The 24,082-nt window shown below is 39.2% G+C and overlaps 1 protein-coding gene across 2 annotated transcripts in view; it reads right to left on the reverse strand.

Moving 5' to 3' along the window:
- LOC119498349 (integrin beta-1-like) overlaps positions 1–21,048 on the reverse strand; it is a 35,859-nt gene extending 14,811 nt beyond the window's left edge. The window contains exons 1-4 of one of the 2 annotated variants that reach the window (XM_037787152.1): positions 20,715–21,048; positions 6,042–6,108; positions 5,122–5,207; positions 717–939 (exon numbers count right to left, since the gene is read on the reverse strand). In XM_037787152.1, the coding sequence (XP_037643080.1) occupies positions 717–939; positions 5,122–5,207; positions 6,042–6,108 (376 nt within the window). In that variant the 5' untranslated portion in view covers positions 20,715–21,048. The remainder of the gene's footprint in view (positions 1–716; positions 940–5,121; positions 5,208–6,041; positions 6,109–20,714) is intronic. The other variant, XM_037787153.1, reaches the window with a different exon arrangement.
- Between the last annotated feature and the right edge of the window lie 3,034 nt (positions 21,049–24,082).

The following is a 24,082-nucleotide window of genomic DNA, read 5'->3' on the forward strand; positions in this document are numbered from 1 at the left end:
GTATGTAATGAGAATTTAAACTAATATAACAAAGATTTTTCCAAAACCTTTACCAAACCTGCCTTTAATAAATGTGGGCTAAATAAATAATTCTTTGTTTATGGTGACATTTTTATTTAGCTTCTTTTTTTTTATTTTTGCCTTTATTGGATAGGGCAGAGTGATAGACAGATAAGGGGAAGAGAAGAGGGGACGACATGCAGCAAAGGGCCGCGGGTTGGATTCCAACCAGGTCCGCTCCACCAGGTAAGCTACAGGGGGGGCCCCAGGTACTGTGGATTTTTGATAAATTTAGTGACTTTTTCCTCTCCCCCTGACCTGCTGGAGATCCCCCCCTCGGAAAATTATGTTTGACTCTCACAAACACACTCTATTCAAGTCAAATTATATCACTGGCACAGGAGATGTAATGTAAAAAACATTCCCCAGTCTAAAATATGTTATTTTATTTTTAATGTTTTTTTTTTTTAATTTTCTCCACAACCATCTGGCGACCCTCGAAAATGATCTAAAAACCCCATTGGGGGTCCTGACCCCCCAGGTTTCTAAAAACACATCACACAAAAATAATGACATAATTTTGCTCCAAAGCTGGTTGACTTGGATTGGTTTGCCCTGATACCATAGACTGGGAAATAGATACTCTTTTCAACCAGACTTTCAACCCTGCTCTGGCAACACATTCAAAGATTTGGCTACAGAAGTCGAATATTTACCAGATCGGAGTGTCAGTGTGAGTTTCTGGGGCTGGATCTGGGTGATCTGCTCAGGCTTCAGTTTCTCGGCGACGTCCTTCTTGCGGTTGGTGACGGGCTTGTTCTTGTTGATGTCGATTGTTCCGCGTGGGTTCTCAATTTTGGTCACAGCACAATTTCTCTTCTTCAGGGACTCCAGATCATCACAGCGGGCCGACTTGGACTCACCCTCAGTGAGGAATTTCTGTGAGATAGCACAATAGTTTTTTTGTGAGGATTATTTTAAATTTGTACCATATACCAAACTCATTTCCTAAATATTGTTCCTGGGGCTTAAAGACACTCTGAGGATATCTAATCTGACACATACCACATTTAATAGATGCTTGTTTTAAAATCAGCCATACAAAGATATTGCAGTGTTGTAGTGTGATCATAAAAGACAATTTCACTTTGAATACAAATTTCCAAAGCATATCCAAAAATATTGCATTTGTGATATATGTGCAGAAACATCTGGAAAGGTCCTGTAAATGTACAGGAATTTGTCTTGCTGGGACTGGCGTGAAGAAACATGTTGACAACTAGTACATTCTCACAGTACGTACTGACTTTACAAAAAATCTTAATACGTCACTTTATGATGTTCACAGGCCTGTACACTTATTAAGTATAGATTTTGTAGGAAAAAAGATATTGATCTTGATAGCAGAAGTAACAGTTTGGTCTGCTTTTGTGTTATTATTTGGGATATGAATGCTGCAGATACAATTTTCAGGATATCTGACATGAAATCAAAGAGTATTTTCAACCAATAAGGCCTCTGGAGTCAATCCATTTTACTTTAACTGTCTGTTTTTTTTCTGGTCATTGTTCTCATAAAAGGAGAAACAGATGACTGGGAAGCCTGGCTAAGAATATAGATTGGATGCACATGATATCCCACAAGGCAGAGTGGAGGAGAACTTGAGACAATTAACTCAACAAACAAAAATAGTACTTTGACCTAATTCTTTCAAAACAACGTGACCCACAGAGGCCTTTTTCCCTCTCCTGCATTTTGCCATACACATCCAATTCATTTTATGGGAAAGATTAAAACCCACAGATATACAAGACACCTATTGTTCTGAAGAACTTTTAGTTTGTGGGGTGAATAGAGGACACGAAGAGGTGATATACAGAGAGAAATCAATAGTTTTGTCAATCTCAATCACACATGAAACAACGTACATAATATTCTCAGCAGTGGGCAACGTACACAACATTCATGCTTTTTAGTTCATGCAGTGAAATCAGATTGTAAAGGCATTAAGTATTTTGTTTATGGAGCTCTTGTAGGACTTGGAGAGTTGTTCTTTAGTGATGTGATTCCTTTGTAATGATTGGGTTGATTTTGAACATCAAATCTTCTGACTATGAGAAAATAAACCAAATGTACATCAGTGCTGCAGATATTTTGCCTTCAACATGACTGTACTAAATGTTGCAGTCATGTTGTGATTTCCAACCCTCAGGGGTGGATATCAGTCAGCGGTCTGACGGAGAAATACAGGCAAGATTTAACAGGAATGCAGCTCTGTCTTGACGTATGACAATCTGACAAAAATACCCAAACCAGAGAGAGAGAGATTTTTATTTTCTTATTCACCAAGAGACTCACCCATAGATGTATTATAAGAAATGGATACCGGACCCCAAGATGGCACTTATTCATTCCAATGAGAATTGCTCGCCTGGGGCATACGCCAAAACAGTTTTCTTACTTCCGGGTTTACTTCCGTGGTTTGCGCAAGGCTTATTGAGAGAGACACACGCGCAATGTAACTGGAGTCAATTTTGACGAATGCAGACCAGATTTTACTGCGCATGTGTTGTACCCCAATGATATGAAGCGTTGACGACGCGCGCCATCTCCTCTTTTCACCCTCGTTAGGTATCTGATCCACTGAATATACGCAGTATTGTTTGTCCTGCTGGCCCCGTCCGTAATTTCTCGCTCAGCCCATAGACTTTACATCGTGATGACGTCACAGATGTTTCAATCGCTTTTTTTCAGCTCAAGGAAAGTTTTACAAATATAAAATCTCCATGGATCAAAAAAACATAATAGAAAGAGTCATAATCAAACTTGTTTGCAGTTCGAGGTGTCCTGACAAAAGTTTTACAGACGTCTCTTTTGCAATGGTGGTCTATGGCAGGGGGATTTTTCACTGCAATACCGTGAGTGGCCACTGAAAAAAAAAACTGGAGGCAAGACTGAGCGGTGCTGCCGAATCCAGTTCTCATTATACATCCATGGATCACCTTGGTGAGCCAATCAAATCTCACAACAAAAGCCAATGGGATTGTTCCATTGGGTTTTGGATTATTGCAGAAAATAAGCTCTGTGGCAAACACATGTTTATGATACTTACAAGTTTTGTTCAGCCAGATAATCTTCACAGATGAACACCACGTTTATGATTTTTGAGGTGTAAATGCAATCAGCAGAAGTAAAAAGCTAACGTTAGGCTATAAACGAACTACACCACGGTCGCATGAGCGCGAGTATACACAATGAGGCTGTAAAGGCAGACGAGTCGGCGTGATGATGTTTAGTAGTCTCATTTAGCTACTTTGTTTTTCAGACATATAGAGGCTTCAAAATTCACAAACGGGGAATTCATTGATGTATTTTATATCGTAGAACAAAACTTTTAATTCTCTTAAGCTTGTGTTAACCACAGACCTTATTTCAGACATCTAACTTAAAACCCATTTAAAGAACCCATTGACTTCCAGATGAGGGGACCAGAAGTGCTAAAATGCTAACTCATGTCTGGGTTTTTAAGTTAAATGGCTCATATCATTAATTGGTTAATGATGTTTGGGGATGACTATCGCTTTCAGATCATCACAATATTTCAAGATCGTAAATCATTAGTGACGGGGACCTGACAACAAGATAGGTTGAGGCATTCACTGCATATTTCACTTAACAATGCAGTATACCACTGGATTAAAAAGCCCCATTTCTCTTTGACTTTTTGGTTTGAAGTTATCATAACAGAGCTGTCTCATACTGTCATACTCTCATCACACAGTATAAATAGTAGAGGACAAATTTAGTCCAGTTCTACCTCACTACTTCTAACCTCATGCTCCTCCAGTTCCAAGTCTTGCAGAGTGAAACTAAAGAAGCTGTAAAGCTTTTTTACAGAAATGTATTACACGGCTGTGCTGAATACTCAATTCTGATTGGTCAACCCAGCGTTCTGCAGTCTGTAATTTCTGTATTACAGACCATTGCTATGTATAACAGACCGTTGCTATGTATAACAGACCGTTGCTATGGGTGCAGCTATGATGTCGGACTCTGGCGGTCCGTTTTTGTGTCAAAATATTGATTTCTTAAGTAAGTAGCCGTGTAATAAGCAGGATAATGTACAGCTAGCTGGTCATTGTTGTGAAAGAATCCCCTTCAGGGCGATGAGAGACAGCATCGCCCTGTCGGGGGTTCTTTCACAACAATGACCGGCTCGCTGTACATTATCCTTTACTTGTTGCACAGCATGACATAGAATTTTTATAATATTTGTCATTTGTTTGTCCTGCACTTTGCAGCCACCACACTGAAAAACATACTCTAGCTGTGAAGGAGTGAGCATACATTTCATATCAACCTCACGCCCCAGTAAATCAGTATTTTCCTGTACTGTGGTCTGTTCACTCAGTACTTGCCTTCAGTACAGAAACCGTCTAATTAAAGAGGATTCTACAGCCAAAGTTTCCACTGTGAGACAAGCAGCAGCAGCACTCATGTTTACAATTAATGGAGTAGTTGTGGTTTACTTGTCTTTGGTCCAAAGGCAAGAGAGAGCACATCTCGTGAATCTCTTGACTCTGGTATTACACCGTATTTGTTTGTGCATATACTAATAGGGTAAGTACAGTTTATGTGCACGTATATCTATAGATTTATGTATTTGTATCAATAGTAATGACGACAAAATTAATTTGATGAAAAAAGTAAAACACATTTTCTTACTTCTTGAAACCTGTTTCCTTTTCAAAATGAATAATAAAACTCATCATAACAGTGTAATATTTAATATTATTAATTATAGTATCTTTGGATTGTATTTGTTTGTTTTGAATAGATACTATGACTCTGTTGTACGCACTTTTTGAAATGTTGAAATGAATTGTCAAAAAGTGACAGTTAAAATCTTTATAATTTTTAGTGATTGCATTATTAAATGCACAAGATGATGACTACCAGCTGTGTTTGTTAGCTGTTTTTGTGCAAATTGACCATTAAGCAACGCTGCTACACAGACCGCAAAACTCTGAATGCACCACACCCACAGTTTAAGAATCTTCTCGATAACTTTTCCTTCATATGATAAAACACTCTGGTGGCAGCTTTAGTGATTCAACTCACTTCATCTGCGCACCATCCACACTTCTCGGCCACCTGGATGCATTCCCCACACGACTGTGCGTTTGCCTTGATGCATATGCTTCCCTCTGAAAGACACAAACACAAGTTTTTTTTAGCCAAGATGACAAAACAGATTTTCCATTAGTTCATTAACTCAAACCAGCTTTGGTTTTTGGCTGCAAAACACAACCTCTTCCCAGTTCAGAAAACTGAGTCATGCTGAGAGAAGCTCCAGGCAGCTCACCAAGGGATGACTTCACCTTGTAAAAAAAGAGACTCCCAGCAGCCAACAGGACACACAGAGTCATAAAACCATGAATGAAGAAATACAAGATGTGAAGAGTGAAATAGATAAAACACACACATGAAGTGTAACAATGACTACTAAGGTGACTGTATTGCAGTGGGGTGTCTGTTAACACAGCTGAAAAACATGCTAAGTTATGGGTAAGCTAATATTTAATAGTTAAAGCGGGGATAGGTAGTATATTTCTGGCATCATTGGGAAAAAAAATCCATAATAACCTTTTAGCATATTGTAATTCAAGTGTTCTGAGAGAAAACTAAACTTCTGCACCTCCTCATGGCTCTGTTTTCAGGCTTTAAAAAATCTAGACTGTGTCGGGGGACTTTGGCCAATCACTGGTCATTTCAGAGAGAGAGCGCTCCTATTAGCTGTTCCACAAATACAGATGTGTGTACAAGTCCTCCAGGATGAGGGCGTCATTTCCAAATTCTGGCCTTTTTTTTACTTTCCCAGAAAACTTCCTACCCTGGGTTATCACTTGAATTACAATATGCTGAAAAGTTATTATGGACGTTTTGCCCAATAACACCAAAAATGCACTGCCTTCCCCAGCTTTAAGATAAGAAAAATGGAGCAAAATTTGAACAAATTCATGACATTTCCTTGTTCTTACCTTGCTGTGCCCAGCTGCCACCGAGGACCGCTGATAACGTTGCTATTAAAAGTAGCCGCAGATCCATCTGTAAGAAAAAAAAAATACAATTACTCAAGTGTTGGAAGTTGAAACCAACATGAAAGAAATAGATCTACATTAGACTGCTTTGTCACTGGTGTCAGAGACAGCTAACAGACAAAAAGGATGTTGTGTGTTTAAAAGTCACATGTATTTTGTTGTGGTTGTAGAGGTTTAATGTGACAGATATTTTTAAAAGAGACCCCCTTACACCTGGCATTAAAATGTGTCTTGTATCCAGATTGAATCTAGATATGATTTAATCTGATTACATTTACACCTGGTATCAATATGTGTCTCCAGTGTCCACATTGAGATCCGATCGCTGTCTGAAAGACAGTGAGAAGTGTGACCTCGTGGCTACTTTGTGATAAGCCAAGATTTGTTTTTTTGGCCAAATGATAAAGTATCTCCATTTCCCTTTGTGATACAGCTGCACACAGTGGACACTTCAAGTCCATCCTCATGTAAGTTAGTAAACACTTAAAGAAACTATTCTACTACCAAGTGTACCATTGACACCCCCTTGAAAAGGTTCTCATGGACATGTGACTCTTAAAACAATAGTTTTAATTTTAATGAGACCACCAGGATGAATACATTTAGGTTTAAAGACACACTCTGTGATGTCGTCTTCCTATCACCTATCGTGCCGTGTGTGTTGTAAAGGCTGTTTCCTGACGTTGAGGTGAAATACCTCAGTTACAGCAGAGGGGAGGAGCGACTCTCATTTTGCCTTTTCCAAATATGGAGGAATGATTTGCCCGCAGTCAGCTGGCGTCAGCTGCCACTTCATCAGCACGTCCATGAAACCACCATGCTACATACTTGCTTTCTGACTGCGGTTTGGAAACTTTCATGCTGTTATAGGCCTACGTAAAGGTAGTTGGTTATCTCGACAGGGCATTTCAGATGAGACTTGACAAGAGAGAGAGACAGAAGAAGATAAACGCTTGAGGAGCGCACATTTACATTTGAGGTGTTCAGTCTTAACCTGAGTGATTCACAACTAGTCTAACAGCAGACTTGTAATGACTGAAACAGAGCAGCAGCAGAAGCTTTAAGATGACCAACATTTAAAGCTGCCACAGAATGCAACTGGAGAAATAACTGTGGTTCATTGAGAAGTCCCATGATGCCTCTCTACCACACTGAGCTGAGCTGCTGAGCATTAACCAACCAGCCACAACGCCAAAAACAGAACTGAACAAAGGTGGTTAAAGAATGTTTGTTTGACGTCAACTTAGAAATAGCTTTGGTGGTGAGTCAACATTTTTACTAAGCAAGTTCTGTGCAGAAAAAAAAACTCAAGCTAAGGTCACATGGCAGAAAACAGAGAAAAGAGGTAGGTGTGTTCATGTGTGTGTGTGTTCCCATATTTGGTCAGACTATTTCATGCCTCTTCCTGAATCCCACAACCCCGATGACACACTTCCTTGACTGTCTGCCCAATCCTCAACTTAGAAACTCAGACCAACTTTCTGACACTAAAATATACATAGGAATCAGGCAGTGTTGACAGTAGCTAAGTCAACAGCTGTATCCCAAAATAGTCTGTCCCTGTTGGATATTATCAAGCTAATTCACATAGTCAGGGTCAATGTATAAAGGTGCTATTTATATTTAAGAAAAAGGATATTTTTACAGTTAACTATTAGGGGTGTAATGGTATGTGTAATCGTATTGAACCGTACGGTGCGGGACGTTTAATTCGGTATGCATCATCCTTTCAGTACTCCCTGTGACCCAAACAGCTACAGAGTTTTACCCGGAGAGTTTAGGCAGCGCACCAGATGTTGGTTTAGCCTGGTTAATCTATAAGTGTAAGAAAATATCAAGAGTATCGCGATATTACGTTTTGCAATACTGTATTGATTCTCCAAAACGCTGTATCGATTTTTAATTAACCTCTTAAAAATCAGACGGCCGCTGTTCTTTCTCTCAGAGGTTGTAGCGGGTTTTAAAGCTAGAGTGAAGCTACTGGCATCATATGAAACTAAAAAAACTAAGGAATCCATTGGTACCAACCATGTCATACTTGCATATTGTGAAGGAGGCTAAATAACATGCCACAGTTACGCTAAATTCGGCGAGGAGAAACTGGCATGGCCATCTTCAAAGGCGTCCCTTGACCTCTGACCTCAAGATATGTGAATGAAAATGGGTTCTATGGGTACCCACGAGTCTCCCCTTTACAGACATGCCCACATTATACTAATTCCATGCAGTTTTTGGGCAAAAACCATGCAGTTGTTTTTTTTTGCATGCATTACAAATGTGTTATTTTCTCCTATTCTAAAATGGTGTATTTGAATATTTCTGCATACTGGGGTCCCTAAACAGTCTTAGAATTGCATAAACTGGGTATGACTGGAAAGCTGAGACTCTTGTTTCTTTTACACATATGGTACTGTGTTTTTATACTAGGACAGTTTTTCTAAAATTCTATTTGAAAAAAATCGCAATATATCACCTTGCTTACAGTGTTGCAATATATTGAATCATTACCCCAGTATCATGATACGTATTGTATTGCCAGATTCTTGCCAACACACAGCCTTAATGCTGACGCTGTTAAACTGTAGTTGGGTATGTCTGCGGATACACAATTTACAACGGCATCACCCAAATGTGTCAATTAGGGGAACAAAACAAAAACAGACTGGACGCCGAGTCCTTCTCTCGACAGTGTTCAGGCAGCCTTCCACTGAAGATTCAAATGCTGTGTATGCGACCACACTCGATCGTAGAGAGATAGTGAATTTTGTGTACTGTTACAGGTCAAACTGGTAGCTGAACATTCTTTAGTAGATGCTCAGTGAAAAGGTACAGGCTACGTCTGCAAAAACAACCGCATCCTGTGTGAAGGGTTCCTAATGACCAACTTAGATGTGAATTTCCCTGAGTGCTTTAGTGATAGTTATCATACTGCTGTGGTGAAAGGAGAAAGAAAAACATGTCTTTGGACAAAGTCGTGGGAGATGCAAAAAGTTTGACGTCTGACAAAAACAGCAGAGCCAAATGAGATTTTTACTTGAATTTAAGGGTGCCTTTTAATATCTGGCAACAACAAAACAGATGAGAATTATTTTGTTGATCAATAGGCATGCCATTGTCCCTATTAAATATACTTAAACCCTGACACAAAGAAGAACTTGTGGCAAGACGGACAAAACGTTCAAAGCACAACATACCCAGCAAGATGCTTAATAAAAGTCAAGCAAACACCAACTTTCTACACCATTAGGGCTCCTCCCCAACATTCCTGAAGTACAGCTTTGTTTACCACTCTGGGGCTCGTCCTGCACAGGGCTGCAAATTACAGAGAGCTGACAGATTGGGAGGCATCCAGGCATCTCCCATGCTTGTGTGCCACATAATGGCATTAGGGAGGCACTGGCATTTCTGGTCCTGATCTTGGGGCATGATAACTTTGGAAACAGGCTTGCTTGAGGATGTCAACATTTTCCTCAGACATATTATACCATTACAAAGAATTACAATATACGACTAAAATTGCAATATATTCACTTATTAGGGTTTAAAAATTAACTTCCATGGCATCCGCCATTTCTAACAACGTCAATAAGCACGTCACAACTCGTGAACTCTGAGCTTTCAGAAATTTTCCACGTATGAGGTCATGAATACCACAAGAGAGAGGCGTTCAAATGGACTCTTTTCGTGAACACGGAAGGCACCAACAGCCATTCAAGTGAGCCAGCATGCACAATACCAGGGCCCTGGCCTACCTAAATGGAACGGGGCCATAACTAATGTTATTAATTAGGCTACACCTGCGTTTACCCTGCAATGACATGTCAAAATGGCCTATTGCCAAAGCTCTCATTAAATAAATGTTGATAGCTCAACTGATTAATAAGACCAACGGCTTTCATGAAACGTCTCGCTAACTTTTCAGCTTCGGAGCACTGAAGCGAGGGGACAAATTTCAATAAACATATATTCTATTCCAGCTAAAATATTTTATGACCGTTGGAGGAGGAGACTTTACTGGTTCACTAGAAATGGCGGGACATAAAAGTCAACGCTGCTTCCACAAGGCTAACGTCACAGCTGATAAGAGCTGATAGCAACTTTGTGCAGACAGACTGATGACGCCTAACCCAAACAGACTGTGGTAAAACGGCTACTCATAACTGTAAAACATGATAGAATAAAGGCCAGCTGGTCTGCGGTGAATTCAGCATAGAGAAAGAAGAAGAAGTAGAGGTGTCTGTGTTCACCACATAGCGTAGCATCTCTACTCAATAGTCCCTTTCATGCATTGGACGGGGAATTCCTGAATTAACTCTTCCAGCAAAAGTCTGTCTGGTTTTCAGAAAAACACAGCACCATCGACCACCTGTATCTCATTAATGTTCTGTTCTTTAATCCAAACTATGAGGCACACAGCTAAAGCTACTGTACTTTATCTGTCCCGCACATCAGTTGAGAAAATCAGTTGACTACACATGTGAGGCCGTGTTACTTCCTTGCTCACAGAGGGCAGACACTTTTACTTACTCTACTCGCTCTGCTTTTTCAACCCCTATCTCCGTCTATCTATCGCCAAGCAGAAACTATAGTCTATGAGTAGTCGTGATGACAGACCTGAGAGCCTAATATTTAGATTAACAGGAGCGCGCCGTGGCGAATCATGACTTTGTATGGTCAGGCTGAAGAAGACAGAGACGGCACATGCTTTGTGTTTGTGATGCTGAATGTTAGCGTCACAATTTTTCATTTACAATTTTACCTCTGTTAATAATAGCAAGCGCTGCTCAGCTCTTTCCAATATGAGAACAGTAACTGAGACAGTGGTTCTGACTGGAAATCCTCAAATATGGACGTGTGGGACTATAATAACATAAAGCAGACATATAAAGTCTTGCTGATCAAGAGCTTACATACTCTAACTTTCTATAGGCTAGATGTTTATGTCGAGTCGTTCAGTGCAGCTGCAAAACAAATCAAACTCAACAACCAACCAATCACAGACATTCATCTGAAACAATTAGTTGCTTAATTGATGTTCATTTAGTAAATTATTGTCCCATTTAGAGGCAAATAGACCATAAAGCAGGGTATGCTTAAGGGCGTGGCTTTGTCTGGTCTGGGAGTTGTCTGTGTTTTTGTCTATCAACTTTACCTCTTTCACAGTGCGTTTTCAGTATATGAAAGTTAATTGTAACATTTTGGCCACCTGAAAACGTCTTATTCAGCGTTCGGTTGTACTTAGCTCCACCCTCTCGTGTCACTTCTGGTTACAAAAATTCAAGATGGCGGTGGCCAAAAGCCATGATGGCAACGGCAAAAAACCAAGATGGCGACAACCAAAAACCAAGATAGCGACAACCAAAAACCAAGATTCTGATGAACAAAAAGCCAAAATTGAGGCTTCAAAGACGTCAAGATGACTACGTCCACTTTATACAGTATATAGGGTCTATGGAGTAAACATGTCAAAATCAAAAAGTAGGGAGTGATTCAATCCAAGTGTCTACTCTTTTTCCAAACCTTTTTTATGCTTTTCTGTTGAGTAGAGTTAACATGTAAAACACTACCTCCTTGCTAAAAAAAAACAAAAAACTGCAATAGCCCAGATTCAACACAAGCAGCAGGGGTGTATCACAGGCCCAGACAAATGTTTTATCAAGAATTTCTTCCAACAGCTGCTGAGAAGAGCTGACTGAAACTCAATCCTTCGCAACGCGTCCTTGTTATGGTTCACTGCCTGCCATCAGCCTCAGACGGGTCAGAGGCATTTTGATTCAATCTGCAGTCTGAAAGTACGCCTAAGGGACCATCTCTCTCTGATGTAAATTCACAGAAAGCATTCCTCTGCTCACACATGTAGTTGTGTTACAAATAATCGCCTCCCTGTGTGACATCTCCGCCTACTTTGACGTTGGCATTCCTGTTCCTGTGTTGAAGGAGAGGCAGCACTGAGACATCATTTCTGATGGACAGTTTAAGAATGGATGTTGTTTGAGAGAGTAAAATGTAAAAACAAATATGCAAACTTTGATTATCCAAATGATTGACAAACTGCTATTTCAGTTTCGATTTCAATTGATAGATGATTTCAATGATAGTAAATTCAGGGCTCAACAAATGGGCCTGCCCATAACACTTAGTTGCCAGTTTATTAGGTACACATAGATAAAAATTGTTGCAGACTAAAACAATAGCCCTGCAATAAATCCTACCATCATGATAATAAATGTGGCAATAATGCCATAATGTTCAAATTTTTTATATATAAATTAGCACCATGGTGATTAATCAGAGCAACACGTTGCAATGCCAGAAAAAAAAGTTGGTAAAATGATGTGTGAGAAACACTCAAGTCAGACACCAGGCTGAAGCTTCTAACCTATTTCCTGAAGGAAAACCTAGAATTGTGCTTCCCTGAAAGGTTTTTCTAATAATTTGTCTGACCCACTGCATGCATATTATTCGTTCACTTAAAACAGAGCTGGGATTTTCCCAAGTCAATGTCAGCTTCAGTCACACCTACAAAAAAGGAGTTTACAATGAGGGCTTTGAATCAGACTGTGAAGACATGTGTCACCACGACTTCTTTGTTTAGCCCTTCCTCTGTTCTGTTCACTACACTGTTCAAAGTCTGGGGCAGGAGACTTCCTCTTGATAGGGTCACTCACTGATATTCTGAAACACTGCACTAACAGCTCTATTAAATGTTTCTCAGTTAACGTTAATACAGACACAGAATTGGGTAAAAGTCTCATTAAGTGGTGGCCTGGTGGCTGACATGTAGCTTATGTGGGTGTTCAAGGGAAAGAGTTGTATTATCGGATTAAAATGTGTTCATAAACTCTGCAGATTATCTGTCTTCCTGACCTCTCTGTGACTTGCTGCAGCTCATATGGCTTTGAACAGACAAGCCTGGTGTTGTCTGAAGGTGGAGCAAGCCACATCTGTGAATGTTTAGTAATCCTTAACCACGTCCACGTTTAGAGTGTGGAAGACCACGCTTCAACAAATAGGTCTAATAATGTTCCTCCATATGGTTGAGTTTATGGTATAGATACTGTTGTCCCAAACATTTTGACTTTGGTATGAATACCAAGTCAGGTTTCTTTACAGAACTTTATGACGACAAACATGAAACATGCATAAAAACATGAATTAGAAATTACCTGAAACACTTCAAACTGATGCTGACCTTAAACCAGACGACTTTTCAAATGATTTCACTGTCGCAGACATATCTCCAATGTCGGAATGAAATCACGAGAGTTTTGCTAGATTGATCTTGATTGTTTATTGTAAGGTGGTCATAAAACTCAGTCCAAGCTGCCTTAGTCAGTCTTTTTCACATCTTGACGTTCTGATAAAATCAAACAAGTTTAATATTATCGTAAGCTCAATGACAACGAATATGGTCAACAACCAATAGGTGCGCTTTCTCCAGCACCAAACAGGAAGCAGCAAGCGGGGTAAAAAGTAAACATGGAGAAACTGGTGGAGTTGTGGAGTGAACAAGAGTGCCTCTTTGACATATCCTCCCATTTGTACCACGATAGAGTGGAGAAGGAAAAAAAGATGCAGTGAGTATGCTATATGCTATTAGCTAGCTAGCCTCCCACTGTCCCAAACGAGGCTACTTGCAAGCCAACGTTAGTTACTGGAATGTTTGCTAATAGCCTACAATCTAACCGTATGTTTCAGCTGAAGATTGCTGGCTTCAATCATATAAATCTTGCTTCAGTACTTGCTCTCTCTCTTTCTCTCATATATACACGTGTGTGTGTTGATTTATATGATTGAAGCCAGCCATCTTCAGCTGAAACAGTTCCCCCAGGAAGAGCGCTGGTCGTTGAGGCCAATTTTCGTAGTGTCCGTCACGTGATGCCATTGGGCCCCAAAATACTTTTTCCCATAGATTTACATTGGGAAAGAGACGTCTGTAACTCGGCAGATCATTTTTTGGGGGGTGAATCAACTTCCCAGTATTAACACTTGAATAGCCCTTATTTAAATCATGAGGTCCTAAAAGTTGTAAAATGCACTAAAAGCCGAATCCAGAGTCATTTCCCTTCCTCCGTTCATGTGAATGAGACCCAGACCGAGGCTGGAGCGAGGGCTGGAAGGCGGAGTTAGCAAGTCGTGATAACCGCGTGACGGCTGTGACCGAACCACGTGACCGAGCGGATGCTACTGCGCTTACTCCATGGGCCCAATGGATGCAGAAGATTGCCGGAAGATCCGGGTACTTTTCCACTTTGAAGTCGAGCCATTTTGGCATCTAGTTGGAATCTAGTTGTAGCCTTGTAAATAATGACCCTGCAAGATCTCCAGTCTTTACAAAATATTATAATCTGTGACTTAAAATTCTGTGACTTACAATACTTTGTCTTTAGATGTGAGAGGGTGTCAGACTTCAGTCTTTTAAAAGTCTTTTCAAAATCTGCTAGTGAATGTTAGGCAGGGATCTTTAAATGTGACATGTCTGCACCTCCCCCCACATCCAACTCTGACAAATTTCTACAGAAAGTGTTTCCTGCTGAATATGTTTTGCTGGTGATGCACAGCTTCCCCTACTGAACACTGGTAGAAAAAAGATGGCAAAAGGGAGGTGTCAAAACAAATGTGATTATTTCACGTTGTCTGGTGAGGTTAAAATTCATCAGTAAACAAGCAAGTTTCACAATGCACTCCATTCTTGAGTGCAAATTGTATGCAAGATGGTGTCGGTACAAATAACAAGAAATTAACTTAATGAATGAGTGCCAATTCTAAAATAAAAAAAAAAATTAAAAAAAAACATCTAATGCCCATGGTTCTTCTTTGTGTATGCATCAGACAAATTGAACTGGAAGTTATTGCACAACTCCACAACTCTAGCTGGTTTCTCTCTGGTTCCTCCTTTGACGCGATTAGAGGTTAACCACACAGTGCATCATTAACCAAGATGGTTGGCTCACTCTTTTCTCATGAAGACAGAAGTGCACATTGATCCAACTCCCACATACTGTAAATGTGAACTTGTGTGTTGTTGCTTGAATACTGAAATGTGTCACAGATTTAGGGCAGATTATGTGTGTGATCACCTCACGCTACTGTTTCAATTACACAATCTCTGAGAAGTGATTCTAGAAATTGGATTTTGTGAGATTAGACAGCTCTTCATTTAGCTTTGTTTATACGCACCTCCTTTAACTGTCTTTTCTCCTTCTCCATCTTTGCACTTTGTTACTGTCCAAACTATGTAATGCATATCTCAAGCAGGGTTATTATAGTAAAATAAAACTGAAAGTAACTGAGTCTATATAACTGAGTGTATATGGAGGTAGAAGGACGTTACTGCTTTTATTGTTGTAGTCTGAGTAACGTGACGTCATATCTGTTCCTTATCCGTCACCAAAACAAACCGCAGCGAGCCAAAATGAGAAAGCAGCGGATCTGCGTGGATACGACCTGCACCCTCACATGTTAAATCCAGCATGGTAAACACTACACATCCAGTAAAGTATGGAAACACTTTGGGTTTAACACATTGCAGGAAAAGCAGTGCTAGACATAACAGCTATAGCTGAATGCTAACTCCGTCATGGACAGGAAACGTTATCATATCGCGGTAACGTGCGGTCAAACCAGCCGTCGCTCTCATCTCCATGGTCAAATTGTCAAGACATTTATGTTAAATGCATTGAAACGGCCCCGATGGAGCTGACCATGGATGGATAAAGAGAACGGCGCTGACAGGAGAGCTAGAGACGTATTAGTGTATTATTCAACTTTTCCCCATGGTCTAGTGTTTAAAAAGTTAACAAAAAAAAAAATCGCAATAAACTGTAATATCGACTCGTAATACATATTGAATCAGCCCCCCAAGTATCGTGATAGTATTGAATCGAGAGATAGGTGTATTGTCCAAGCCCTAACAGCTATAGGAACACAATTTTGTGTGTCACAAAATGCATCCTGTTATAATCAAACAATGAATGCTGCAGTAAAGTACCAATAACTTCCATGACACACATATAAAGTAAAAGATGGCGTTCAACACAAGTCAGCATTGTTCACGCTGGGTGGGTCATCTGGCGGTCCACAAACCGAGGTGGTTTACCATCCCCCCTTCCAGCTCTGTTTGCCACCCGGTCGACCAGACGGCCCCCACCTGCTGCAGAAAGTCACAGTCCACTTTCAGTCCATTAGGTCCCCAAACATCTCAGCATGACTCTGCATCCATTTCCTTAATTAAAACCACACCCAGGCCTCCCTAACAGGCTGTTGAAGGATCAGGAAGAACTCCTCGCTTCTGACTGCAAACACAGCATGTTTGAAGGAAACCAACCTACATGCAGGAATACCTCCTTTATCGAGCTAACATCTGCCATGACGCTTATACTGAACTTTAAAAGTGCTGTCAAAGTAGATGAGTGTTACCATGTGAAGTCTGTTTCTTGAGACAAAGCATCAGAAAAGGACATTATGACCATCTGACATCCAGCTGACTATAAAAATATGGTTGAAAGGATTATTGAAAATGTTTATTGTCTTTTTCCTGCAATAATGCATGTGTTTGACTGGTGTCTTCGTAACTATTATCACTGTCAGTAAAATACCATGGATGTGAAGTATAACCATTTATATTTTACTTGAACCTAATGGAAGAATTTAACAGAGGCAACGGGATGCAAAATACTGCAAAGCTGCAACAATTAATCGCTTAGTTGTCAACTATTAAATGAATCGCCAACTATTTCGATAATCGATTAATCTGTCTGAGTAATTTTTAAGACAAGAAAAGGTAAAAATTCTCTGATTCCATCTTCTTAAATGTGAATATTTTCTGGTTTCTTTACTCTATGACAGTAAACTGAATATCTTTGAGTTGTGGACAAAGCAAGACATCTGAGGACATCATCTTGGGCTTTGGGAAACACTGATCAACATTTTTCCACCATTGAAAAACAATCAAGAAAACAATTAACAGATTAATCTGTTGGTTAACATGATTCTTCAAGGTGATTAATCATGGATTAATCATTAACATTAACAGACTCCTACATTACCAACGTCCCAAAAAATACTAGCATAAACTTTCTGTGGCAAAAAAAGTAGGATGATAAATAAGAGCAAAACAAGATGTGATAATTCGGTCATGCATTAACATCTAAAAGCCATAGAAATCCAACAAATGTAATTCTCATAAAAGGTTATGCAACCAGTAAACAGGTTCTGAAATTAGCACCCGCCACCCACCAAATGCAGGTAAATTGTTGGCAGTGGCGGATAAAATCGTCAGGCCAGCCGCCACTTTAGCAGGCAGTGAAAACGCTTGGGATGGGAATAGAGAACTGTAGTTGTCCGATTCCCTAGAATGGCATGCCTCCGTGTCTATCAAGTCCTCTGTATTGACTCTTTCCAACAGTTACGCTGCACAATGACGCATAAGCACACCCTATCATGTTTCAGTTTGTTTGGGACCAGAGACACGGTGGAGAGAAAAAAGTGCTCAAAAGCATGGCGCTATAAACCTGAGGGAATACACCATTTCCCTGATAATGCTACACTGTGAACAACAAATCTGTGTTGAAATCAACAGGAAGAGAGTTAGTAACGTTAGCTGTTAGCAGCCGGTGGGTAGCACAGTCCTGCTTGGTTAAATAATGGTACAGTACTGTGTACAGTACCCTCCCACCCCCGAAAAATAGGGCTCCCCCGAACGCTATGGTGTAATTCCAACACTGTAATTTACCATGTATATGTTTTTCATGTAAAATATATCGAACATTAAATGACATCAGATCTAAAATATTATTCTTTCATTTAGCGCAGAGATTTAAAAGTGGCAGACAAAAAAAATACTTACCTGCCACAGTGGCAGGCAGTGAAAAAAGTTAATTTCAGACCCTGCCTGTAGATTTAGCAGACTGATTTTGGAAAGAGTTAAAGTCAGTCTACAAGTTGTAGACCTGTTTGGGGTTTGTCTGTCATGTGGAGGAGATCCCGATCTCTCCTCAGAGAGATGAGATAATACATTCCATCTTAACTGCCTCCATACTATGTCGTGGAAAAAAACGACGTCACTGAAATATGGGGTGCTTTTTCCACTTCTTTCCAAACTGAACCCTGAGTTCACTCTTGTCAGTTTGATGTAGAGTGAGTATGATGACATTTTTGGCCCGAACAAACTTGTTGAAACCCTTATGGTCAAGTTTTAAAATGCTGTTTCCTCCCAAGCTTTCTTTACTGAGGCTGGATTCCTTTTCCAACACCTTATAAATGAACATATTTACGAAGGCCTTCTGAATTAGACAACTTGTTCCCCTTCTATGTTTTTAGACAGTTATTGTTAATATTGTTATCTTCTCTTACCGATGATGATAAAAACATAACATTTTGAGGATTTATCTGTGACATTTATTTAGATTTTATTTTTGTTTAAAATGTGAGGGAGTAGGTCGTATCCATCCAGACCCTCTGCCGTTTTCTGCTTTGTCGTTTCGGTCGGCTGCGGTTTGTTTCGGTTGACGCGTATGACGTCAAGTTACTCAGACTACAACAATAAAAGCGGTAACTTCCTTCTACGTCCGCATAGACTCAAATAAAGCAAACATATTGATTCTGGCATTAAAAAAATAAATTTCAAAATTGTACAACCCCCCCCCCCCCCCAACCAAAAAAATGCGATACATAGGTGAATCTATTTTTTTTCCCACTCCTACTCTGCTATGAGGACTTCCAACATTTTACCACAGAAGGATAGAGCTGTGAAGGGATAATGTTTGAACCATGATGGTATATCTACAAACATACCCTTCCCACATGATTCGTCTGGCTGTCACTGGAAGGCCAGATCATCCATGACTCACATCTGACAAGTCGGGGTAAAGGCCTGGAGTTGAGTAATGCTGAATGACCCCTCAACTGCCCCGGGCACTCCTAGCTCCTCGCCGAACACGGCACATTGTTTAAACATCACAACAACGTAACTAAGGGAAGTGACTCAGGGATCTGCAGGGAGCCGGCTCTAGTCTACAGTCTCGTCTCCGCTCATGTCTACAATTACCAGGCCTGGTGTGTATTATCTGCATCCATGTGATCTATAGACGCTGCACAAGATCAAAGACATACATGTTTTATCACCTTGATACAATGCTGTTGCGTTGTCATTATAAAGCTGTCTACAAGCAGAGACAGGCTAGTAATTAACCCAAAGAGTTGTATTCCCTTGTAACTAAATTAGGCCTTGGTGAACACAGATTACTAGTTCAACAAATCTAGCCTCTCCCTGAGATTAACAAGGTAGAAAAAAAAAAAAACCCTCAGGCTGCAATTTCTTGTAAGTGAATGAGTCAAGCAAGACCAGGCTTGTCCAGCTTACATACTGCACAGTCAACAGTCCTGAATCAGAGCTGTGGGCAAGGCTGAACAAGAGGCTCTGGTTAACCAATATGGCCTTCTTTAAGACGTCTTGGTCTTACTGTATCCTCAACCACAGTTTATACAGTCCATAATGCAGTTTGACCAGACTGGGGATATTCTTTACACGGTCATTTAAATGTTAAATGCGACTTTGGCTTACAAAGGGATGCTTAGTTTTCTTCTTCGTGTGTGTTTTGCCGAAAAAGCTATGCAACTTCTCAAGTAACTCCAACTTAAAGTAAATTCTGCTTTCTTACATGAACAAACACAAATATTACAGACATCTGTAAAGGGGTTTTTTTTTTGTTGGTTTTTACAAATTGAGAAAAGCCTTGTCAGACAAATGGACCAAAGTGTTTTAACATCTTTTCCTAAAGAAAACCAGGTGGTTCTGAAATACAATCTTCACTTTTCAGGAGAAAATCCTGATGATTTTGATGGTATTAGTCATTATTTCAGACAATCACAAGACAAGTACTTTTCTCATAAATAGTTTTCCATATTTCTATGAGAGAAATACCCACACAAACAACAAAAATGTCCATACACAACTTTTTTTTCCAGTTAGGAGTAGATGTAAAGGATAAACAACAAAATTGTCTGTAACTGTCTGTAAATCTATCCTTAATGGACATAAACACAATACATCCCAATGTAGCTTGATGACAAACGATGCCTTAGTAATTTTAGGAGATTTATCATAACTGAGAGCCACAGAAAGATGCAATTTTGTACAAATAGTACATACATCTGGAAGTTTAAACATCAACTACGATATGTAAAAGTCTCTGTGGTGGTTTTGACTTATGGATGAAGTAATAATGGTGTTAATAGTTATCCAGAACTGATAAATGCCATTCTATTAGCTGAACCACCCATACTGCCCTCTTTGGTCATACAAAACAGGCTCAACGGCCTACTTTCTGTACAAAAACCCAAATCAAGATTAATTGAGGGACACACTTGAGGTGTAGGTTGAAATATGCCAACATGTCATATTGTTGAAAAACCGCACTGCATAAAGACATTCATCAAAGCTGCTCCTGCTAACTAGCTAGCTAACCTAGTTCTGGTTAATCCCACACCCAAAGTTGTCCCCTGAAGACACTCAGGCATTCAGAGCTTCTCCTCTTTTGTCGTTTCTTGTGTTTTCAGTCGCTGTAAACATCGCACACTGTGACAAATGTAGGTTAAAATAACAACACTTACCTTATATTGATGTTATACAGGCGTTTCCGTTGATTTAGAGTAGCATTAGTAACCTAAAAGAGAGCTCTTTTAAAGAAATAAAAACGGTTACTGAGGAGGCGAGGACTAGCTAAAACTGTTATAAGGGTGCGCTTTGTTTGAGCTAATAAACCAACCGCACCGCTCCACCAAGCACCGCCCTTCTGCTCACAGCCCGTTAGTGGCTACTTTACTAACATTTATTAAAATATAAAAAAATATTAAATTATGAGCAAGAGGTCCCCGGCTCGCCCGAACACGTTACAGCCGCGGCTCCGGTGCTGCTGCTGCTGCTGGGTCGCTTTTTGTTATAATGTCCCAGTTCAACAAACCTCTTCTTCTTCTTTAGACCCCGCCTACACCGGAAGAGCAGCGGCACGTAGAGGACAACGGAACAAACACACCAGAGAGCAGTACACCGTTCTCACCGCGGATGTGGTGAACTGATCTCACTCACACTCACACACACACACACACACACACGCACACACAACACACACACACACACACACACACATACTGTATATAAGACAAAATTATCGTTAAAAACACTCTAAGAAATTCAGACATTTAAAAAAAGCTATTTTATTCAGGTATTTTTTTTATCATGTACATTTTTAATTAATTAATACATTTTTTTATGTAATTAATTTTTTATCATGTTAATTTGCAATTAAATCATTTATGTTTTATTGTAATTTATTTTTATCATGTATATTTTTATTAATTAAATATCTTTTTTATGTAATTTATTTTTTTATCATGTTCATTTTTAATCTTTTTTAATGTAATTCATTTTTTTATCATGTACATTTTTATGAATTAATTTATTTTTCAATGTAATATTTTTTATCATGTACATTTCTTATTTAATTTATCTAATTTAATTTATCTAATTTAATTTGATTTAATTTATTTATTTAATTTCATGTTTAATTGTAGGGAGTCCTATACAGTTTTGAGCAGTGGTGGAAGAAGTATTCAGACCCTTTACTTGAGTAAAAGTACTAATCCCATACTTTGAAAATACTCCACTACAAGTAAAAGTCGTGCATTCCAAATCGTACTCAAGTAAAAGTATGTAAGTATTATCAGCAAAATGTACTTAAAGTATGAAAAGGTATTCATTGTGCAGTAAAATGTCCCCTGTCAGTGTTTTACTATATGATGTTTCTGTTTTAATATTACTGCAGGTTTTAATGTGTATGTTGCATTTTACTACTGTAGATGAGGGCGAGCAGCCCCCTCTAGAAGGTGGCGCTCTTATCGACCGCCTATATGGCCTATGACTTAAAGCAGCAGTGGGTAGAATTGGAGAAAATATGATTAATACAAATATTTTTATAAAACGGTCACTATATCCTGACAGTAGTGCATGAGCCAGGTAATCTGAAAAAAATCATGTTCCTCTGTGTCCTTCGGTGTCCTTCGGTGTCCTTCGGTGTCCTCCGGTGTCCTCCGGTGTCCTCCGGTGTCCTCCGGTGCTCCTAATGGCATCTGTAAGATTTCACAGACCGGAGGAAAACAACCAATCAGAGCCGATCTAGAGAGCCGTCTCTGAGCAGCTGTTAATCACTCACAAACTCCGATCAAATGGTCAAACTAGGCAGCGATCCCAAAGATTAGCAAAGATACCAAAAATGTCAGGCTGAATTTTGGGGAATTATGTATAAAATGATGCACGAAACCTAATATTAATTTTCCATTTGATAGAACGGTGCAGCTTCAATATAAGTATCATAGAGCTAGAACAAGGTGATACAGAATATATATGCTAGCATAAGTGTGAAAATAAGATAAGATAAGATGATTTTAATAACACTAAAGCTACTTAAATGGAAATAAAAAGGGAAAAATAGATTTTAAAGTGTTAAACAATCTAACAGAGGAAGTTGAAATCGCTTCAACCACATTAAAAACATCTCAGAAGTAAAATAAAATTCATACATATATTAAAGAAATTATGCAGTGTGACAAAAATAAATTAAAAAGATCTCCTAGTCACATAAACATCATAGCAAACTCAAATTTAACAAAGACAAGTGAATAAGTAAAGACATGCTGTAATTAAATGTTAACTTAATGTAATTTGGTGGAAAATATTTCTATATGGAAAAATAATCAATAAAGAACCAAAACTAGACTGTTGAAATTCTTTTAGAGTGAAGCAGTGAAGGAGCTGAGAGCCGCTCACCAACTCCCCACATTTAGCCTCTATAATCGCTGTAAAATGTGTGATGAGTATGTAACAGCTGCTGCTGCCAGCTGGCTGAATGACACGTGAAGTCTCCATCTCCATTTCTTTACATCACCGCACAATCATCCTGCCTCATACCTCTGATAATCTGCTCAGGGAGAGTTTGCTGAGTGCTGTTTTTCAGTTTCAGTTTCACACACATTTAAACACAACCGCAGGCCTCAAATGATCAGGACACATCAGAGGGAAACGCTAAGGCACGGGACGGTGTTTACTGTTTAATTTCCCCCTTTGAGATATTCTAAACCAGTCTAGACACATGTACACATCATGGTGGCTTTACTGCTTGTAAGTCCACATCTTCAAACTAATGTATCTCTCATCATGCCGGTCTATAGCCAGATAAAGAGACAAAATGAGCTGTCTGCTTCTGTTGACCACCTGTTTGTTTTAATTTTGGTGAATACAAATGTTTTCAGGAATGTGGAATAAAATATAAAACTGATAAAAAAATCGTGAAAAATCCCTAATTGATCTGACTGTGTAGAGAGCCAGGGGGCAGCAGAGGTGAAAAGGGGGAAGTAAACACATTTATCATATTGTTCACTACGTTGAGATAAGATAAAATAGAACTTTATTAATCCCAAAGGAAATTCTTGTGCCAGAGATTGCTAAAAAATTATAACATAACATAAAAAAAGACACAACAGTAAACAGTAAAGTTTGTATATAAAACTATTTAAAAAGATATATACTTTTTTGATACTTAGTCGCAAAATCTAACGAAATATTCAATCCATATTTGTTGGTGTTTAGCTTTTCAAAAACAACAATTTTACTCAGTCAAAAACCTATTCGTTCTACCGCTCGCCGCACACAAAGGAAGGCCTGCACCTGAATTAACGGGGCAGTCTAGCAGCAATCAAAAACAACACCATAAATTACATTTATTTAACCACAATACAAAAAAGCACTTTGGCTCTAGTGCTATTATATCAAATAAATGAATTCGTTACCTAAAGAAAGATCATATTATGTATCTACATTCACTTGGCGAATCTGTCAAGACGTCACCACTTTATTGATCTTGATGAAATTGATGAGTAATATTCATTAAAGAAAGTTGATTCGATAAAAAAGACTAACTCATTTA

Source organism: Sebastes umbrosus, chromosome 12 (genome assembly GCF_015220745.1).
Source record: "Sebastes umbrosus isolate fSebUmb1 chromosome 12, fSebUmb1.pri, whole genome shotgun sequence".
NCBI lineage: Eukaryota > Metazoa > Chordata > Actinopteri > Perciformes > Sebastidae > Sebastes > Sebastes umbrosus.